The following is a 21,345-nucleotide window of genomic DNA, read 5'->3' on the forward strand; positions in this document are numbered from 1 at the left end:
GCAAACTCGGAGTTCAGCGTCAGGCGACGTGACGATGGGATGACGATGTGGGCGGAGTGGAGTGGTTGGGGAGAGGGGGGGGGGGGGGGGGGGTTGATAAAAAAAAGAACAGGAGCGTATCCTGGTTTATGTATTACGGGGTGCATGGTGATTCTCAATCTATCAAAAAATACACACAAATTGATTTCAGTACGAAGTATCAAGTTTAAGTACTAACTTTTGAAATTATCTAATTTAAATTAGATTATTTCGGACCTGGTAATACAGCATATAACTTGAAAAAACAGGCTGGTATTTGCCCACCCTGCCCATTATTACCAGCCGTCCCTGACTATCACAGAAGGAATCGCTCCTCGAATGAACAGTGAATTAAATTGAAATGTAGATCTGCTTATCAAATTTTATTTTAAGAATAATTTCTTTTCAATTCAATTCCAGAACACTTGCCAGACACTTGAATCAAGTGTCCTGCCTTCGCCACAACCTCAGTCGACTCCCAGCAGCAGCAGCAGATATGAGTAGATCCATCAATATTGGAGGTAGTAGTAGCAGTAGTTACGTTGCCAATGGGAATATAAGGATACACAAACATGATGCCGAAACTCGGCACAGAGCAAAGGTTGTGGTGGTCGGTGCGGGCATAGCCGGGGTGACAGCGGCAGCCAAACTGGTTCAGAATGGAATCAAGGATGTCGTCGTCCTGGAGGCTCAGGATTATGTTGGTGGCAGGATTAAGGATCACATGGTTGGTGGGTAGGATAATTATATGATATTAGTATAGCACCTTCATCTCATTCTTTCTCTTCCTTTTCTTCTTCGTCCTTCTCTTCCTCCTCCTTCTCGTCCCCCGCCTGGGTTATTCCAGTCTTTTCTTGGAATAGACCCTAGAGACAAATTTCCCCTATGGGATAAATCAAGGGATTTATATATATAAAAGAAAAGTAGTCCTTCAGAGCCATTAGGCCCATGGGGCCGAAGTTTATCTATCCCGGTTTCTTAGCGTGAAACTGCTTGCTATCCTTTGGATAGGACGCTCGTCTAGTGCAAAGTACTTTCCGCCAAATCTAACAGACCCAGTTGGGTAGACAGGGGAAAATCTCGACTGCACCTGGGTTCGATCTCGGCCCCTTTGCGTGTGAAGCGAGTGCTCTACCAACTGAGCTATGGAACTCCATACATATAAAGGGTGTGAGAAAAATAAAAACTGGAGAAATTGTGGCTCTGTTTTAATACGTAAAAGAAATCAGAAACCGTGGAAAAATTTGCAAGCAACAAGAACAATACCTTAAGTTAATATTAATACTTTCTAAGATTGTTTAAAAATCTATGATTGGTTAAGAACCTATGTCGGTTATACCAAAGTCGTATAAAAATTACGATATCGAAAATTATCAAAATTGCGTCTTGTTTTTAGCAGTGTTGTGTGACTAGCGTAGAAATTTACCATGTCTCGTTAGTAATAGTAGTAGTAGTAGTAGTAGTAGTAGCAGCGTATGACTACACCTCCAAATTCATATCGTCAACCCAGCTTCGGAAGTCTTCCTCCGCCCTAAGAACTGTTTCATAGCAACTACAAGTCTCGTTACTGGGCAGCGGAGGACGATGTGATCGCTGGTCTCTGGAGCTGCCTGACTTGATGCAGTTCTGTCGTGTCCTCTTAAGAGGCGATTTGAAGACACCCAGTATTTCCTGGCATTGTTGAATGCAGGCATTCATTTGGTGGGATCTTTTATGAAATTCCTTCCTCTTAGTATTTCCCTATTCCACATTTCTCTCCAGTTCTCATCCACGTTGAAGTCCTCCATTTTTCTTCGGTGGAAAGGTCTTCTCGGTTTGAGCCGTGTTGTTGAAGTTGCTCCCTTTATGGTTGTTTTTATAGGAGTGTTATACGTGGCTTCATCAATTCTTGCATGCATCCTTTGATTGGCGTCTTGTCGTCTAAACTTGTGCGATGCCGCTCAGTGCTGGGATCCACTGAGTAGGAGTTGACTTGAGACATCCTGTTACAATTCTCATTGATTCTCTTAATCGGATGTCAATGCGGCTTACATGTGGGCTCCTCATCTAAACAAGGGCGCAGTATTCTCTCACACTGTAGCACAGTGCTAATGCAGATGTTCTCAGTGCCTTTGGTCTGCATTTTATACCCTATTTACAGATTTCGCTCACTTATCGTAGAATTCTTTCCCAATGTTAGGAATGGAAATTTATTCATATAAATTTTAAGTAATGAGGGCGATACCACTAACTGGTATCGATTCAATGCAAGTAATCCCACTTCATTGTCATACTCGCTAACCGAAAGGTTGACACCAACCCACAGGGACATGACCAATTAAAAAAAAAAAGAAGATTTTTCGATACAATAATCACGATGTCTAATCAATCTCATAAAACACGCAAACCATCTTCATGTCAGTTGTAAACACCATTCAAAATTTGGTGACGAGTGGTCAAGTGGTTTTGGAGCCTTAATATTACTAAAGATCCAATTTGCCAAAAACAGGTTGTTTAAAAAAATACGACCCGATAAAGAATTGAAAACTAGAAATGATAGAAACATCTAGTTTTAGTTTTTCATCACTATTCAAGTTTTTTTCCCCCGACAGCTCAGATTTTAGAGCACTCGCTTCACACACAAATAGACTAAGATCGATCCCGGGGGCAGTTAATGGGTAGCTTAGTCTGTTAGAATAGGCGGGAAGTACTTTGCGATAGACTAGCCTCCTATCCAAAAGATAGCAAGCAATTGATATTGTCCGTTTCACGCTATAGAAACCGGGATAAATTCCCGCTCTATAGGGCCAATGGCTCTGAAGGACTACATCCGTTTTTTTGTTGTGAAAATTTCAGAAAGATGCTATAGACGTCTATAAGCCGTTACAGCACAGTCGAACTTTTTGTAAAAATGGAAAGAAAAATAAAAACGCGCCAAAAATTTATTGAGTCAAATCTTTTCCTTTTTACTAAAAGGGCGGCTGTATTGTAATGGCTTATAGCATCTTCCTGAAATTTTCACAAAAAAAAAAAAATTGAATAGTGTTGAAAAAAATATGAAAAAAAACAAAATAGATGTTTCTATCACTTCTAGTTTTTAAGCTATTTCAATTCTTTATCGGGTAGTAAACAAAACAAAACAAAACAAAACAAAACAAAACAAAACAAAACAAAACAAAACAAAAATGAAAATGATAAGATACCGGGTAACAGAAAAACTGACCCCTGCTTGGGGGTCTCCCACTTCTTTACTATCTTACCCAAATCGTAGAAATTTTCAATGCAAAAAAAAAACAAAACAAAAACAAACAAAATTTTCACATTAAATTGTCAAAATTTGATTTAAACTCCTAGTAGATTCTAATTAGTTTATATAAAGATAAAAAAAACAATTTGCCATTTTGAGTGATTTTAAGAAGGTGTGATTTTTTACGTAAATGGATTTCACGGTTTAGTTTATTGCAATCGCTTGAAGTGGGAACTACTCTTGCATCAAAAAGAGCCCATAATATGAGCCTTGTTTCAAAAAGAAACATTTCTCTGGATAGGCTGTGTCACACAAGCGGTGCATTCTCACAGAAACTCGTGGTTTCATGTTTCGTCTCTATTAAAGGATTCGCAGAGTCATAAAAATTGAATTTTATTGAATGGAATGGGATTTTGGTTCTTTATCAAAAGTAATTAGAAGGAATTAGTTATTGTTAATGTTATGAGAACAATGAGATGAATATTATTTGTATGTAATCTTCTAAACCGACGTGCGATGATTTGCAGGTCTGATAACAATTTATCATGGGTTCATTGTTGTAATGGAAATTTCAAAGAATGACGCAAAATATTGTAAATTACAACAAGGTTAAACTAGGCCCATAATTGCGCTCGGATGTCAGACCTGTAAATGCACACGTTGTTTAAACTTAATGTATTTTATTTTTTAAAAATATTTTAATAAGCTTAGTGCAGAAAAATGGTCTGCATGTGTCATGGATTATTTTAGTACTCACAATGCCCTTTTTGTCTTTCAGGAGATATAAAGCTGGACATGGGAGCCATGTTTGTGCATGGTCAAGTGGGTAATCCTATCTATGACATCGTTAGAAGATTGGGGATCGAGGTCAGAGATCTTGACGACGTGCCTACCTTTGCCTATACACCGAGAGGGGAGAAGGTAGGAAAAGATATAACTCCAACTACAACCACTACTAAAATCACTCATCAATAATACTGGCAAAAAGCAATCTTCATTATCCTCTCTCTAAAAATAACTACTGTATATTATGGGTTTGTTTTCATATTTCAAGTAGTATGACGGCTTGTACTCCATTTGTCCCGAGTTGAGTCGTTAGGGGCCGTACAAAGTTTGAGTCCTTGGAAATAGGACGTTGTTCACATTTTCTCATCATTCTTTGGTTTAAAATTACTATAGGGAATGAGGTTAGCGGAAGAGTAGCGTCCCTTGATTGGATGTCATCCATAGTCTGCGACGTCACCGGCGGAAAAGTTATTAGTATTAGAGAGAGAACGTCATGTTGGTTGTGCGCATGCGTCTCTCGTCCTCGCGAGAAATTGCGTTCAAATGTCCTCGCGAAGACGAGAGACGCATGCGCACAAGCAACATGACGTTCTCTCTCTAATAATTTTTCCGCCGGTAACGTCACAGACTATGGGTGACGTCCAATCAAGGGACGCTACTCTTCCGCTAATCTCATTCCCTATAATCAAAAACCAAATTCTTGCAATCTTGTGTTTTGGAATTTTGAAAGTGTTTCTAATCGTTGTTCACTTCTTTTTTATTTTTTTTTGTTGGGGGGGGGGGGGGGGGGGGGTAAACTTGAAACCGTTACATTACTAATTTCACGTTACTATTTATGGAGGAAAGAAGAATAGGTACTATGCGATTCTTACAGTCTTGCTTTTTTTGGAATTCCGGACGTGTTACCAATTGCTTCACGTGCTTGTATGTGAATGTTGGGAACACAGTTCGAATTCCAAAATAAAGCAATGTTCATGAAATCTTTTTTGAACATTGCTTTTTTTTTACCTCTTTTTTACCCCTCAATCGATTCCTATTTCGTAACCTTTTTTGAATAAAAGACATGTTCAAAAACATTTAAATGATAACATTTATTTCTTTTTTAAGAATATAATTTTAGCGAAATTTATCGCTTGACTATCTGACGTCACAAATTATTATTGTAAACTTGATATTACCACGTGCTACTATATGTGTGAGGTGGCTGGGGTGGTGGGGCGGGGGGTGGTGGGGGATATAATAATGCTTGCTGATAACCTGCCTACCTTGGTCTTCTTTACCAAAAGGATGTATGGTACCTAGTCGTGGAAAACCTTGTAAATTAAATATTTATTTTCTGTTCAAACATGGGCAAAGAACAATTTGATTTAACTGGTGATACAGGCGTTAGGACTGGGTAGCCTTCGTGGTAGCAAAATAGATTATTTCACGAATTGCTTAAATATTTGCCATATTTGTTATCTCACTGATGTTGAAAAGAATGTGAATACTAAACTGAGAGAAACTGTGGACTGTACAAAGAAATGAGCAAATATGAAAATTATAGTTAATAAATAAAAAAAAGGACAAAATACTAGATAGGGAACATTTTGGGCTCAAAACACTTCTCCAGTCAAAAATAGAAACGACGAAAAGGTTAATGTTTCATTGCTGTTTTGACATTTTAACTGGCTTTTTTATTATTGGCTGAAAAATGGTTTTGAACCAAAATCGTTCCATATTTAATATTTTGTTCAATTCAAATAATTTTCTATTTTTTTTTTTTTGTCATTACTTTTCAATGTTGACAGCAAAAGAATTTATTATTTCATGCTATTTTTTTTTCCTGAATAGATTCCTTATGAAGAAATAGATGGTCTGCTTGATCTCTTAGAGTATTTCATGCTATTTTTTTTTCTTTTTTCCTGAATAGATTCCTTATGAAGAAATAGATGGTCTGCTTGATCTCTTAGAGGAAAACAAAACTAAGTTGCCAGCTACAGTTGGTCAGAACAGAAGAGAGGTCGTCACCAAACTCTACAATCAGTTCCTTTTGGACAATCATGTGTCTTCATCTCACCCAAAAAGAGAATTGTATGATGCAGTTTTTCAGTAAGTGCCGATTACTTTATGTTTCCTACTTTTTCTGCATAGAGGTATACTGTAGTTGACTTAGTCGTTGTTGAATCCTATTTACATATTTATTTATTTATTTATTTATTTACTTACTATTATATATATATATATATATATATATATATATATATATATATATATTATATACTCATATTTTTTTTGCCAAAACGATCGTTTCGATGCTGATCTCGCATCTCATCAGTGGACGGCAGTGATTAATATTGTTATGTAGTGACACACGACTGATGAGCTTTGACTAAACTGTATACTGTATTATTGAGATCAATGCATACGCGGATTTTAAGAATGCAAATATTACACAACGTAGTCACCATGAGGGCCATAATAACTACGTTTTCGATTTTATAATGCACCATTTGTCACACACCACAACCCATCCTTTCTTGGAAACAGGTTTCAAAATTATTCTTTTGCGTCCGGGATCACAATCATACATGAAACAAATGAGAAATACTATGTGTCCTTTTTTTTTACGAGTACCATTAACACTTTGCATAAAACCAGAAATAAAGTAAACTTATCCCACCATCCTTCCACATCTCTTTTTGTTACAATTATATATATATATATATATATATATATATATATATATATATATATATATATATATATATATATATATATTATATATATATATATATATATATATATATATATATATATATATATATAATATATAATATTCCCCTTGTTTGTGTGGGTGTCCCGGTAGCTCAGTTTATGGAGTTTTCACCTCACACGCAAAAGTCCAAGGGAACGATATTGATCTTGGGTGAAATCTAGATATCTGACCCCCCCCCCTTTTTTTGGGTAGCGGAGTCTGTTAGATCTGGCTGAGGGTGCTTTGCGATAGACTTGTGTCCTTTCTACAGGGTGATCAACAATTGCTTTTGTCAATTTAGCGCTATTCAAACCGGATTAAACTTTGGCTGCATGGGTCATATGGCTCTGAAGGACCATTTTACTTTCTCTTTGGTTATCCTTCTGCAACTTGTTCTCTTTTCCTTGTCTTTGTTTGGAACTTCTCCTCCTTTACCTTCTGATCATCCTGTTTCCCTATCCATTTCTCGTCGGAATACCGTGGCGTTGTAGTCTTGTACGACACTCATATTCTGATCTGTAGGCCTCCTGTTCAAATCCCGCTTTGGGCATCACTGAGTTCGATTCGATCTCTGGAGAGGCTCATATTATGACACCACACTAAGGTGTAAAATAAGACCCTGGCCAGTAACAGCGTTGATTTTGTTAAAAAAAAATATTGAAATAGTAATCGCTCCTCAAGGGCTCGTCTTACATAATTAGTATTGAAGTTGGCCTAGACTCATTTTCAAGCACTCTGGACACATCGAGTAGATATTATATATATATATATATATATATATATATATATATATATATATATATATATATATTATATATATATATATATATATATATATATATATATAAGCTCAATTTATTGAAAAATAAAGAATTCATTACAAAAAATAAGATAACTAAATACATTGTAAAAATGAGTTGCTTTGAAATTTCCAGGTACTTCTGTTTCTATGAGTGTGTAGGGGAGTCTAGCAGCAGTTTGAGTGATGTGAGTGCTTGGATGGATGAAAAATATGTGATTTGCGGTGGAAAGTCAGAATTAGTAATCAAGGGCGGTTACTCCACTGTGGTGCGATCCTTGCTGCAACTCATTCCACAAGAAATTATCCGGACAGAAACACCAGTCCAAACCATCGATTGGGTAAGGTTTGTGAGTGGGCATGTGTATGTTAGTGTGTGTATGTGTACGTATGTGTAGTGTGTGGACATGTGAGTGAGTGTATAAATGTGTAACTATGTGTTCAAGTCGTTGACCATGCTATGTGGTGTTTTACAATGACACACATAATGAAAACTGTTCACAACTTTTAAAACTGTCCACCAATATATAGAATGCGCTTTGCTAAGAAGCTCACAACATTGCCATCCGGAAGTATAACTGACCAACACACAAAACTATGATTAACCTTGAACGTTTAGAGTCCGGTTAATGCAGTTTAGTGAGAATTACTCATAAACGCGGATGGCAAAAAGCAATAAAAAGGCCTGAGTGACGTCAACTTCATACTATCTATAGATAGAACAAAATTGACGTCACTCAGCTTTTTGTTATTGTTTTGTTTTTAGCCAGTCATTTTTATGAGAAGTTCTCACTAAATTGTATTAATCAGACAATAAACGTTTGTCATTGGGTGTACTTCTATTTTTATTATTATTATTATTATTATTATTATTATTATTATTATTATTATTATTATTATTATTATTAATATTATTATTATTATTATTATTATTATTATTATTTATTATTATTACGCATTATTATTATTTTTTATTATTATTATTGTTATTATTATCATTATCATTATATTATTATTATTTATTATTATTATTATTATTATTATTATTATTATTATTATTATTATTATTTATTATTATATTATTATTTATTATTATTATTATTATTGTTTATATTAAAATATTCAATTTATTCTCCCGTATAAGTTGACAATAATGGGTGTTTTTATGTTTTTTAATGATACTTGTATGACTTAGCTGTGTCACAAGCATTGGAAGTATGGCTAGGATCCTAAAACAAACGAAGTGATTGAGTTTTTGTTTTCACAGAACAATCTTGAAGATGAGGGAATTCTAGTGAAGTGTGAAAATGGCGACATCATTGCTGCAGATCACGTGATTGTAACCATTAGTTTGGGGTGCCTCAAGGCTGTTCATGGTTCCATGTTTTCTCCTGCTCTGCCTGGAAATTTAGTAAAATCGATGGATAAAGTGAAGTTTGGATGTGTAGGAAAGGTAAGAGCGATTATGATGATCATCAACAACAACAATAGCAGCAGCAACAACAACATAACTTTTAGAATTTCAATCTAATGTAAATTAGAATATCATAATCTATGAAGCATATGTAACGCTTTGACAATAACCTTAGATTTGCATTTTATTATAAACAAAATATTAATACTATTGTGTTCATAACTAAATAAATGACTTCTGTTTAAATCCATACATAAGACTGTCAGACTTTGGACAAAACACGTATTTAAAAACTCATTCTTTAAATGTGGATTGATAATAATGACCCTCATCTTAACAAAAACTTCTTTAAGTTCCAGGTTTGAGAGTTTTTGTCAAGGAGTGGGTCATTTTAATCGATTGATATTTGAAGGACGAGTTTTCTAGCCAAAATTTTAGATACATGTAAGGCAGAAGAAAAGTTTTTTCCATTTCAAATGAATACAGCTGGAGTATGAAATTTAACACACTCTACTACACAATGTTTTTGTAATCAATATATTTTTGTAGTTGCATGTAGGTGTGTTTTACTTTAAAAAGAAAAAAAAATTGAGCTTTTAAATAGCGCAATATCCACTAAACATGCTCAAAGCGCTTTACAAGTGGTCTCTGGACAACAGCAACATTTAGCATGTAGGACGGGATATGACGCCTTTTAGGCGATTTTCCGATTTTTTTTCGGACAGAGACAATGCTGTTAACAGCCAGGTACTCATTTTACACCTGAGTACAGGGAGAGAATGTGAGTAAATAGCCTTCTCCAAGGACTCAACCATACGCAAACCCAGGACATTCCGATCCGAAAGTGTATGTCATACCACTAGACCACATAGCCGCACTGTACTGTATTTTAAAAACTTTTTTCTCTATAATTTATAATGCATGTTCATAATGTAAGGAACAATGTGAAGCTCTTTTTTACCAGGCTGTGGTTAGGTCTTAACCACTAAAGCTTGGGAACTATAAGAGTTTTGTACTGTATCATTATTTTAACATTGAATACATATAAGAATAGAACTGCATTGTCTCTTTTGACTGTTTATATGTAATTCGCCTTCTCAAATAGTGATATGTTGGACCAATATTGATGCCAAAAATTGAACTTAAAGTACTAAGAAATGAAGTGAGTTGGAAAATGCCAGAAGACAATAGAGAATTAAAATTTTGCGGTGGCGATGGGGGCTCGAACCCGTGACCTTACTGGTTCACAACTCAACCTGGCCGGGGAGAGTGTGACTACACTGGTGGATAGTTCATACGGTAGAGTCACGCTCTTCCCGGCCAGGCGGAGTTGTCGTACCAGTAAAGTCGCGGGGTCTATCCCAATCGCGGCCACTAATTTTTATTCTCTATTGTCTTCTGGCACTTTCCTACTCATTTCATTTCTTGGTATTATAGATTTATATGGTTTAGTGGGTACGATAAAAATAATTTCTTTCAAAAAGTAAAATTTCACATTTCTGATAATTTCAATTTAAACTTAATTATTCATCATCAGTAATTATTCACCATCAGGGTCAACTCGACATATACTGGCTTGAGGCAGGGGGTCACTTTTAGGTATTTTTAAACATTATCCCACACCTTGCATGCTATTCATGAATCTGATCTTGAATCTGAATCTGATTCTTCCTTTAATGTCCACCTTCACTATTGAAGATTTTGACATGAACAATAACATAAAGTTGAACATTCTGCAGTGATCTAGAAGTTTTGTAAAGAAATCTAAAGTGGGTGCAGATGTAACTTCCCTGTGTAAATAGTTTCCATTTGTGATGGTTCTCTGGTAAAATAAGAATTTTCTAAGGTCTTTGGTGGATGTCAGGGGGATGAAACTGTCCATATGGAAGTCCTAGATGTTTAAGTTGGTGTTTGTAGGTCAGGATTTGAAATAGCTACCAGGTTTTTTGTTTTTTTATCTTATACATCGTGGTCAGACGTGCTGCTTCCCTCCTAGTTTGGAGCAACTTCCATTCTAGTAGCTCATTCATGTTGCTCATGTTTACTCATAATTTTTCTTTACAAGACGAGCAGCCCACTTCCACTTCATTCACGAACATTTAAAACACTCCCATCCCCCACTCTCAAAAACAAACAAACAACAAAAACCCAACAAAAATGTTAATAGCACCCTTATTAGATTTATCTTTTAGCTTTTGTTTTTTTTGTCAGGTATTTTTGAGATGGGACACACCATTTTGGAGCAACGAAGGTGTGAATTACGATTTTATGTGGCTCAAGACCCATCCTGTTAATCTTATAAAAGACACATCAAGACAGAAAACTGGTGTAAGTGTTTATCTCAAGTCAATGAAGTATTTTATTCGTTATAACTTTTTGTCTTTTTTCCTTGAAAAAGCATGTGTAGTATTGAAACAATCTGTATGTCTTGCAATGAAATCAATTAAATTTAACAATACATCAAATTTCTGTAATGCGCAAAATGTGCAAGTTCAGGAAGAGTGGTCTGGTGAAAAAAACAAAACCTGTGAGTTGTTCTGACCGTGAGGTAAAAAAATCTATCAACTTGCATGTGATTCTCGTGAATGTTTTACAACATTATGGGTTGTCTTTTCAAACAGGAAAGGACTCTCTTTCAAAGATAAAGAATTGTAGTATATAATAAGATTTATTTTTATTTGGGTGTAGTTCGGGTGACAGAACTTTTGCATGTCAGTATAATTTAACACTCTCAATATATATTTCGTATGTACTCTAAAAAAAGTCAGATTAATAAAAATCTTTTGGTTGCATTAAATGTTGACACCACGTGAGATTGATCTATCCTTGTGGAAGGCGTCTTCTGAGCTATCTAACCCCCCCCCCCCCCCCCCCATCACTCCATCCCGTATCTTTATATAGTGTTTTATTTATGAAAGTTAGGCATGCTTTGTTATTTATCATGGTTTTAAGCTGACATTATAGAGTATTTATGTACTTAATTCTACATTGATACAAAGCCATGGTCACTGTGCACAGTTTACAGAACTCAACTGTACAGTTTGGATCACACAATCCATAAAAAAATGGAACTACTATTCAGTAACGAAAAAGTGTCCTTATAAAGCTTGTTGAAAGGAGTGCGAATAGAGACATGATTCATGTTAAATGCTGTGTTGTTGTTGGCTGTGGAAAGGTTTTAATTCTGAAACATTCCGTGTGAAGTATGCATTTTGATCTGTTTTGAAGATGTTTTATTCATTTTTGTTCAATAAATTTTTAAAAGCCCACAGCTTATATCAACATATACCTTGAAATGAAGTGACACGTCTATTGTAGAATGTCCCACTCATTGCCAAGTGGAGATGCTGTAATATTTGGGTCCTGGGGTTATTTCCCCATTGCCTTAAAAGTTTTTATTCTCTATTGTCTTCTGGCACATGTCTTATCACTTCATTTCATGTTTATTATCAACATAAGTGCATGTTCCACTCACATTTCTGAATATATTGTAACTTAGTATTGACTTTGAAAGATGTTGATAATGTTATTTGTGTCCACAGAATGGAAAGCCGTGGTGGGAGGGGCTAAATGGTTGTCACTCTGTTCCAGGCTGTGATGGGGTTCTTTTGTTTTGGCTCTTGGAAAATCAGGTATGTTTTTGATAGTTTTGATGGTGATGATGGATGATCGTGATGAAAACGGTTTATATGATTACATGAATAATGAAGAGGAAGGTGATTATGATAAACGATTTTTCTTATTAAAAAAAAAGCAAAAGATAACCAAAACCTTGAAAAGATATTAAAATGTTGGTTGCAGTTGACAATGCTATGGAAATCTGAGTAAAATTTATCCTAGCATGTAGATATGACAATCTAATTTTTATTTCATTCTCTTCCAGATGGAAGCCATCAAAGATTTGGATGACCAAGAAATAATGTCTGTTTTACACGAACTCATGCAAAAGTTTATAGGTGACGTTGATGTTCCCATGCCTCAAACCATGTACAGGTATGTCTTATTTGGTCCACCCTGAAAATACCCGATTAAAAAAAATATTTTGTTCAGAAAACTTTAAAACCAAATATTGGTCGATTCAGATAACTTTCAACTTGTCAAAAATTCTCAATTTAGAGACTGAAATAAAGTTCTTGTTTCAAAATTATGCATTGCCACTTGGAAATGTAGTAAATAAACATTTTTTATGGGTTTATCATAATTTTAGGCATACATTAAGTTACTGACCTCTTAACAGTGGATATAGATTGAAGTTTAAAAAAATAGAAGTACTCAAAAGGGGAAAAAGTTAATCAGGGGAAATAATCGCATATTAAAAAAAGCTATGTATTGAGAATCTGATATCCAATACTTTGATATCCATTAATGTTTTTTTACCTCACAGTCAGAACAACTCACATATTTCATCATAATCATCATCTTCATCATCATCACCACAACATCCACTAGTATTATCATCACCACAACCCCCACCACCTCCATCAACTCCACCACAACTATCATCATCATCATCATCATGATCATGATCATCATCATCATCATCATCATCATCATCATCATCATCATCATCATCAGCGTCACCTTCAAGATCACATGATAAATTATGTTGTGTTTTTCTCGACAAATACAATGTTGTTTTATGCTTGTCGGTACTTTTTGTCCTTTAAGCTCCAGATATGGGGGAAAAAAAAAAGAAAGAAAAAAAACCCCAAAAAATTGTCTCTGGAAAGTTGTCCGGTCTGCGATTATTCTTGGGTTGGTTCAGATTGAGATGATTAGGCACCAACATCTTTTCTATTCTATCCAGATCAACGTGGGAACACAACCCTTACACTCGTGGCACCTACTCCCACAGTGTGCCTTCCTTTGATTCCAATGATTTACAACATACCCACCGACCCGTCTTCCCATCTAAAGAGGTAAGTTTTCATTGTATTAGGCTGTTCATACTGAAAAAAAAGTTTTATAGATTTTACTCAACCAAGTACAAAAATATATAATGAAAATAGAACAAAAAACCCCAAGGACAACCAAAAAAAAAAAAAAAAAGCCAAAAAAATATACAAACCACAAACAAAACAAAAAAACAAACAAAAAACTCAAAAAAAAAACCCCAACAACATCCCTCCTCCCAAAAAAACAAAAAGTAAAACAAAACAACAAAACTAAAATAACTGTACAATGAGAAAAACAAATCCCCAACAAAATTTAATATTGATCTTCTAAGAAAACAAAACAAACCAAACCAAAACAAACTTGAGCTTTTATATAGCGCAATATCCACTAAACATGCTCAAAGCACGTGATGCCTGTTAGGGGAAAATTACAAATTTTTTTTCGACAGAGACAATGCTGATAACAGCCAGGTACTCATTTTACACCTGAGTATGGTTAGAGAGTGTGAATAAAGAGTTTTTTTCAAGGACTCAACTGTCAAAACTCAGAACAGGACTCAAACCCAGACCGTTCCTATCCGAAGTTGAGTGTCATACCGCTAGGCCAGATAGCGGCACCTTATGGGCTCCATGACCATGACCCGACTGATATACAAGATATCCAGCAACCTGTCTTTCCATCCAAACAAGCAAATATTCATTTTCATTGTACACACATTGGCCTGTGTCATACTGAACATACCGCTTTCATATATTACTTTACACAAAGTACTAAAATATAAAAGAAAAAGAGCTTAAAGAAAAGAGGAAAACTAGATAAAATTTAATTTTTACGTGTTCATTGCAGATTTAATTCCCTTTTTTTAAAAAGAAACAACAATTAAAAAAAAAATAGAAAAATCTAATGCACGATGTTCAATGGAATGATTAAATTTAGTAAATTTCCCACAGCAAGTTAATGAAAAATCATTGACGAGTGCTTTGTAAGTGTGATTTTTTATTTTTTTTAAATCATCATAATTATCACGTTTACCATATATTTCTTTCAATAACGTTTATATTTCAACACTGTATGAATTCAATATTTTAAGATCAATGGCAGAAAGAGAACATGATTCGATTTTTGATTATCACTTCAGAACCCTCGTTTACTGTTTGCCGGAGAGGCTTTCAGCATAGAATTCATAACCACTGTACACGGGTCTTTCATCACTGGAGAACAGCAAGCAGATACTGTGTTAAAGGCAAATGGGATTACAGATTCTATACGTGTTGTGGATGCTATCTCTAATCCATTAAATATTTCTTAGAAGACAGACACTATTTTAGACATGATGAATAAAAATGTCAAATCGTAACAACGAATTTCTTGCACCCAAATCCACTACAATGTGTTCTTTGGTACTGCGTAAGTATGTCAAGATGGAGGACAGACCTGACAGTCTCTTGTCGTCTATCTATCACATGCTTCATGTATTCATCCATAGTCTACTTGTTTGTATTGGATGCCTCAGACAAGACATATCAACAAGTATGTATGATGTGTCCCATTGTCTTGTGGGTATTAACACATCTCAGGTTTACACATTCCATCTTTAACAAAGTAGTTGTCTTCCTTGTAAAGTGCTTTAAACACATTTAGTGGATATATAGATATATATATAAATTATAAAAATGAAAACCATTAAATAATAGTGCTCAAACTTTTTGATAAAAGGAGCTATTTATAAAATATTTCGAGGATAATTGTGATCAACTTCTACAATATTGTTTTGAATGTTCGAAACAATATTGTAGAAGTTGATCACAATTGTACTTGAAGTATTATATATATATATATATATATATATATATATATATATATATATATATATATATATATATATATATAATATATATATATTTTATGTGTCATACCACAAAGGTATGATTTCTTTATGTACTGGTACTATATCTTATTTTTTATATGACATGTTTATAGTTGGCTTTTTGTGTTTCATTGAAAATAAATGAAAAGTAAATTTCGATAAGTAATTTTATATAATATTATAAAAACAAAAACCATGAACTGTTAGTGCTCAACTTTTTGATAAAATGAGTTGGTAATGAAATATTCAATATTATGAAAATTTGAAGAAATTAGATTTGCCATATTTTAACAAGTTACAGCAAGCATGTTAAATGGATAAACATTTGACAAACTGTGCAATCTCATATTTTCTTGACCTGGTGTTGTGGTCTGGTCTATAACATTTTATAGTCAAGATCATAGAAGAAACAAAAGCCTGATTACAGACTGATAATGTTAAACACAGGGCACCTACACCTAGACATATTTTAAATGAGATGAGCTACTATGTGAACTGCTGTGGACATGTTTGTTTATTTTTAGTTATCTTATTGCTCAATGTGCCACAAATCTTAAATTAAAACCTGAGTCTTACGAATTTTTTGTACAAATATTTTATTCATTTTAATTTTTAAAAATTTTAATTTATTCAAAGATATTGAAAATTTGATTTCTGATAGTTGACCATATTAATTGTAAGGAAACAAAAACAACCGAGAATATTCAAAAGGAGACTGCCATACATTTTTTATAAGTATAAAATTGATATTTATTGTGCCATCTGGTAAACGACAGAATTAGTATTTTTATCGTTGCTGATTTTAAAATATAATGATTTATTATGTTTTGGCTGAGTAAAAGCGGAATTCCGTTAGGCAACACATATTGTCAATTAAGGTATGATCCTTATCTTACTCATTTTTTTTTCCTTTTGATTTTTATGGAGATTTTTCTGTCTTTAAAAATTGTATCTCAACCATCCAGGTTATTTAAAGTGAATTTACTGCTTTGTTTATTTTAATCCTTAACTTTGATTTCCCACTGAAAGCTTGCCACAAAGCATTCTGTTTTTGTTAAGCCATTCTACTTTGTTTATTTTAATCCTTGTTTTTTGATTTATCACGGAAAGCTTGCCACAAAGCTTTCTGTTTTTGCTAAGTCATTCTGCTTTGTTTATTTTAATCCTTATTTTAAATTTATCATGGATAGCTTACCACAACTCTTTCTATATTTGATAAGCCATAAGCCTTATACACAGGTGCAAAACAAAAATGATCACTACCTTATACCAATTTTTTTTACACCCTATATATTCGTTTGCAAATGCCGGTATGTTGTTATGATTTGTTATATCGTTACTCATAATGATCAGTCTCTATTTATACTGATCGGTGTGAGTTATTTATGTATTTTGATATAATAAATATGTTTTAAAAAGTTATTAAGCAGAGAACCAAAGCATAGTTATTATGTGCTAATGAAATTCATGTTAATGATCTTCTTCTTTTTGTTGTTGTTGTTGTTGTTGTTGTTGTTCTTCTTCTTCTTCTTCTTCTTCTTCTTTCTTCTTCTTCTTCTTCTTCTTCTTTCTTCTTCTTCTTTCTTCTTCTTCTTCTCTCTCTTCTCTTCTTCTTCTTCTTCTTCTTCTTCTTCTTCTTCTTCTTCTTCTTCTTCTTCTTCTTCTTCTTCTTCTTCTTCTTCTTTCTTCTTCTTCCTTCTTCTTCTTCTTCTTCTTCTTCCTCTCCTTCTTCTCTTCTTCTTCTTCTTCTTCTTCTTCCTTTCTTCTCTCTTCTTCTTCTTCTTCTTCATCTCTTCACTTCTCTCTTTCTTCTTCACCTTCGCTTCCCTTTCTTCCCTCCTTTTTTTATTCGTCTTCCTGTCATTATCACCTTCACCACCACCATCACTATCATCATCATCGTCATCATCATCATCATCATTAACATCACCTTCAAGATCACATGATAAATTATGTTGTGTTTTTCTCTACAAAGACAATGTTATTTTATGCTTGCATTTAAAAAAATGTTATTCATAAACGTTTAATAGATTTATCCCCAATATGCTATTTGACTATCATATGATCAAACCTGAACTTTCGAAAGGCAAGCATCACAATGACGGGTGAAATGTTAATACAGTTGAAGCCAGTTATTGGAATGTTGCTTTATCCGAACAGATGTGACATATTTTTTCTGTAGAATTTCTATAGGTTAACCAGAAAGTTTCCAGAGCTGCATTTTCTGGGTGGGTTCCTGACCTCCCATAGTGGGCAGGGGGGTACATACTGTGTCTTCTATCCCCTTATATCTGTTTTCCAACATGCTTTCTGTCTTTGTCTTGGAATGAGATTACTTGGTTTTGTCCTGGCCATGGCAGGAGTCCTAGCTGGGAGGGAAACAGTCAAATGCATAGTTATTGTTTTGGGAGATGATATTTTTTTCCTTGTAAATCATTATTATATTCGTTATTTTGAATTTATAATGTAAGCATTTGAGTGTATTCCTCTTTATTGGATTTTGTGCATGTGTCCGGATGAGACTTATAGGTGGTCTCAAACTAAGTACTTTGATAGTGTGCTCTTGGAATCTACATCTGACCCCTATTTGTTCCCAGTTCCCCTATGTCTTACTTTTCCTTGGGTGCTTTATTTGTAATTCTAGAACTTTTTACAATCCCATTTTCTTCCTTTTTACTGGCGCTGATATAACCTAAATGTGTTGTAAGCGCCGTAAAACCCTTAAAAACAAAAACAAAACAGAGCTGCATTAAAAAAAAAATCACTTATTCTCTTTACATCTTTTAATGTTGCGATTTACATTAAAAGTTCGAATATTATAAAGTCTGAAAGGCAAATTTTAGATAAGCAGTAAAATGAAACCGCTGAATCATTTTTGGGATATGTGTTACGATCATTACATTATGTACTACTAACGCTACTTCAGTCATTAATTGAGATTAGTCTTGAAAAATAGTTCGATTTATAAAAGCCATCTGAAGGAGAACGAGCCATTTCTATGTAATGGCACTGACACTGTCAAATTAAGCGGCTTTGACTGTATTGTAATGTTATTTATTAAATAATTCCATATAGATATGATATATGCCAAGAAATTGATTCACAAAATTATATAATCTATGCTTATTTAAAAAAAATTAAAGCAACTTTAAACATACACATCTTGTCGTTCTAAAACATGTCCTGGAGTGAGGTGATTTGGTGCTCAAGACCTGTCTGGGAGGGTGATCTCAAGCTAAGTACTTTGATGGTGTGCTCTTGGAATCCACATCTGTTTCCTATTTGAACAAATTCCCCTTTGTCTTACCTTTTCTTGGGTGCTTTAATTGTAATTCTAGAACTTTTTACTATCCCATTTTCTTCCTTTTTACTGGCGCTGATATGACCGAAAGTGTTGCAAGCGCCGTAAAACCCATAAAAGCAAACAAAAAACAATTTAAGTGTCCACCTTTCCACAAGCAATCCTTATCTGCTGAGATATTGGATGGCCCTAAGTCGTAGGTGTAGATTTTCTTGTCCCGAAAGTCGATCATCTTTGCTCTAACCCTGACTAAATCTTGCTGTAACCATTCACCAATCTTTTACCGTTTCTCAGGCATGTGTGATCCAGGTCTGTTACAGGTATTGAAGTGTGTGTTAATGTGTGTGTGTGTGTGTGTGTGTGTGTGTGTGTGTGTATTGGGGGGGGGGGGGGGAAGGGTTGGGACTTGAGCTTTCATCTAGCGCAATACACACGCACTAAATGTGCTCATTGCAAATTACAAGAGCTCAACAATTAAAATGAAATTTAATGTAAGCTTCAATTTAATTACAAAAACAGATCAAATGAATGTTTCGGGTTTCCCCTTTATCAACAAAACAGGATGAATGAAACACCACAGATGAATGAGATGATGTGGTAGTGGCGTAGTTAAGATGAATAAACTGTGTGATTTATATTAATCAATGGTGATTTAATAACAGACCTGGATCACACATGCCCATTTTATTCATCTTAACAACGCCACTACCACATCATCTCATTCATCTATGGTGTTTCATTCATCCTGTTTTGTTGATAAAGGGGAAACCCGAAACGTTCATTTGATCTGTTTTTGTAATTAAATTGAAGCTTACATTCAATTTCACATTATTATTTATTTCTTCGAGCTTCGAGCAGCATTATTTACAAGAGGTCAACAGCAACATTAAACTTGTAGGACGAGGCATGGCGCCTGCATGGCGCTCTTGCAATTATTCTCCTGTTATATATACAAATCTATTATTGGCCAGGTACTCAATTTATGCCTGAGTATGCGAGAGAAAATAAGGAAATAGGAAGAAGACGACGGAGGTGGATTGGACACACCCTTAGAAAGAATGACTCCGCTATAACAAAGAAAGTATTGGACTGGAACCCTCAGGGCAGAAGATCAAGGGGAAGGTCACGAGGAATATGGAGAAGAATTAAAGAAGCTGATATACAGAGAAGTGGTAAGACATAGAATGAGATAAAAAAGTTAGCCCAGGATAGAGAAGGATGGAAATTGTTTGTCTGTGGCCTATACCCTGACCCAGAGTGAAAAAGGCAATGATGATGATGATGATGCGAGAGAATGTGAGTTAAGAGCCTTTTCCAAGGACTCCACTTTGCTCCGTCCACAGTGGGGCTGGAATCAGGGACCTACTGATCAGAGGCAGAGTGTGATGCAACAAGATCACAAACTGGATGAGTTACCTGGCCTCCTATAGTGGGCAAGGAGGTTACTTACTGTGGCTTCTATACCCCTATATCTGTTTTCCTGCTTGCTTTTTGTCCTTGTCTTGGAATGGGATTACTTGATTTTTAGGCTCAATATAACTCATACATAAACATAGTATTTCCAATCAACAAATCAAAACAGGTAAAACCAATAATAAACAGAAGGAAACAATAATAATAATAATAATGTAAATAAAAATAATAATAATTAATAATAATAATAATAATAATAATAATAATAATAATAATAATAATAATAATAATATAATAATAATAATAATAATATACTACTACTAACTACTACTACTACACTACTACTACTACTACTACTACTACTACTACTACTACTACTACTACTACTACTACTACTACTACTACTACTACTACTACTCTACTACTACTACTACTACTACTACTACTACTACTACTACTACTACTACTACTACTACTACTACTACTACTACTACTACTACTACTACTACTACTACTACTATACTACTACTACTACTACTACTACTACTACTACTACTACTACTATACTACTACTACTACTATAATAATAATAATAATAATAATAATAATAATGATAATTATAATACTGATAATAATAATAATAATAATAATAATAATAATAATAATAATAATAATAATAATAATATATATATATAATAAAATATATATATATATATATATATATATATATATATATATATATATATATATATATATATATATATATATATATATATATATGCTTATATACAACTGCGAAACATGGGCACTGACTGGAGCCGAAGAGCAAAGATTAGACAGCGGGTGGTTGGATGGGAGCATCACCCTTGAATCATATACCTATGATGT

At 34.2% G+C, this 21,345-nt stretch overlaps 1 protein-coding gene across 8 annotated transcripts in view; it reads left to right on the forward strand.

Annotated features, from left to right (window-relative positions):
• Positions 1 to 15,643, forward strand: part of LOC144966466 (spermine oxidase-like) — a 37,793-nt gene extending 22,150 nt beyond the window's left edge. For 5 of the 8 annotated variants that reach the window (XM_078903035.1, XM_078903038.1, XM_078903040.1 and 2 more), the window contains exons 2-11: positions 439 to 749; positions 4,023 to 4,165; positions 5,943 to 6,121; positions 7,703 to 7,907; positions 8,834 to 9,019; positions 11,192 to 11,308; positions 12,523 to 12,612; positions 12,864 to 12,973; positions 13,788 to 13,899; positions 15,015 to 15,643. In XM_078903035.1, the coding sequence (XP_078759161.1) occupies positions 439 to 749; positions 4,023 to 4,165; positions 5,943 to 6,121; positions 7,703 to 7,907; positions 8,834 to 9,019; positions 11,192 to 11,308; positions 12,523 to 12,612; positions 12,864 to 12,973; positions 13,788 to 13,899; positions 15,015 to 15,185 (1,624 nt within the window). In that variant the 3' untranslated portion in view covers positions 15,186 to 15,643. Of the gene's footprint in view, positions 1 to 340; positions 750 to 4,022; positions 4,166 to 5,942; positions 6,122 to 7,702; positions 7,908 to 8,833; positions 9,020 to 11,191; positions 11,309 to 12,522; positions 12,613 to 12,863; positions 12,974 to 13,787; positions 13,900 to 15,014 lie in introns of all 8 variants that reach the window. The other 3 variants (XM_078903042.1, XM_078903037.1, XM_078903039.1) reach the window with 2 other exon arrangements.
• The last annotated feature ends 5,702 nt before the right edge of the window (positions 15,644 to 21,345 follow it).

The sequence above is a fragment of the Berghia stephanieae genome, chromosome 2 (genome assembly GCF_034508935.2).
Source record: "Berghia stephanieae isolate SIO BIC M18660-M18661 chromosome 2, UCSD_Bste_1.3, whole genome shotgun sequence".
Lineage (NCBI taxonomy): Eukaryota > Metazoa > Mollusca > Gastropoda > Nudibranchia > Aeolidiidae > Berghia > Berghia stephanieae.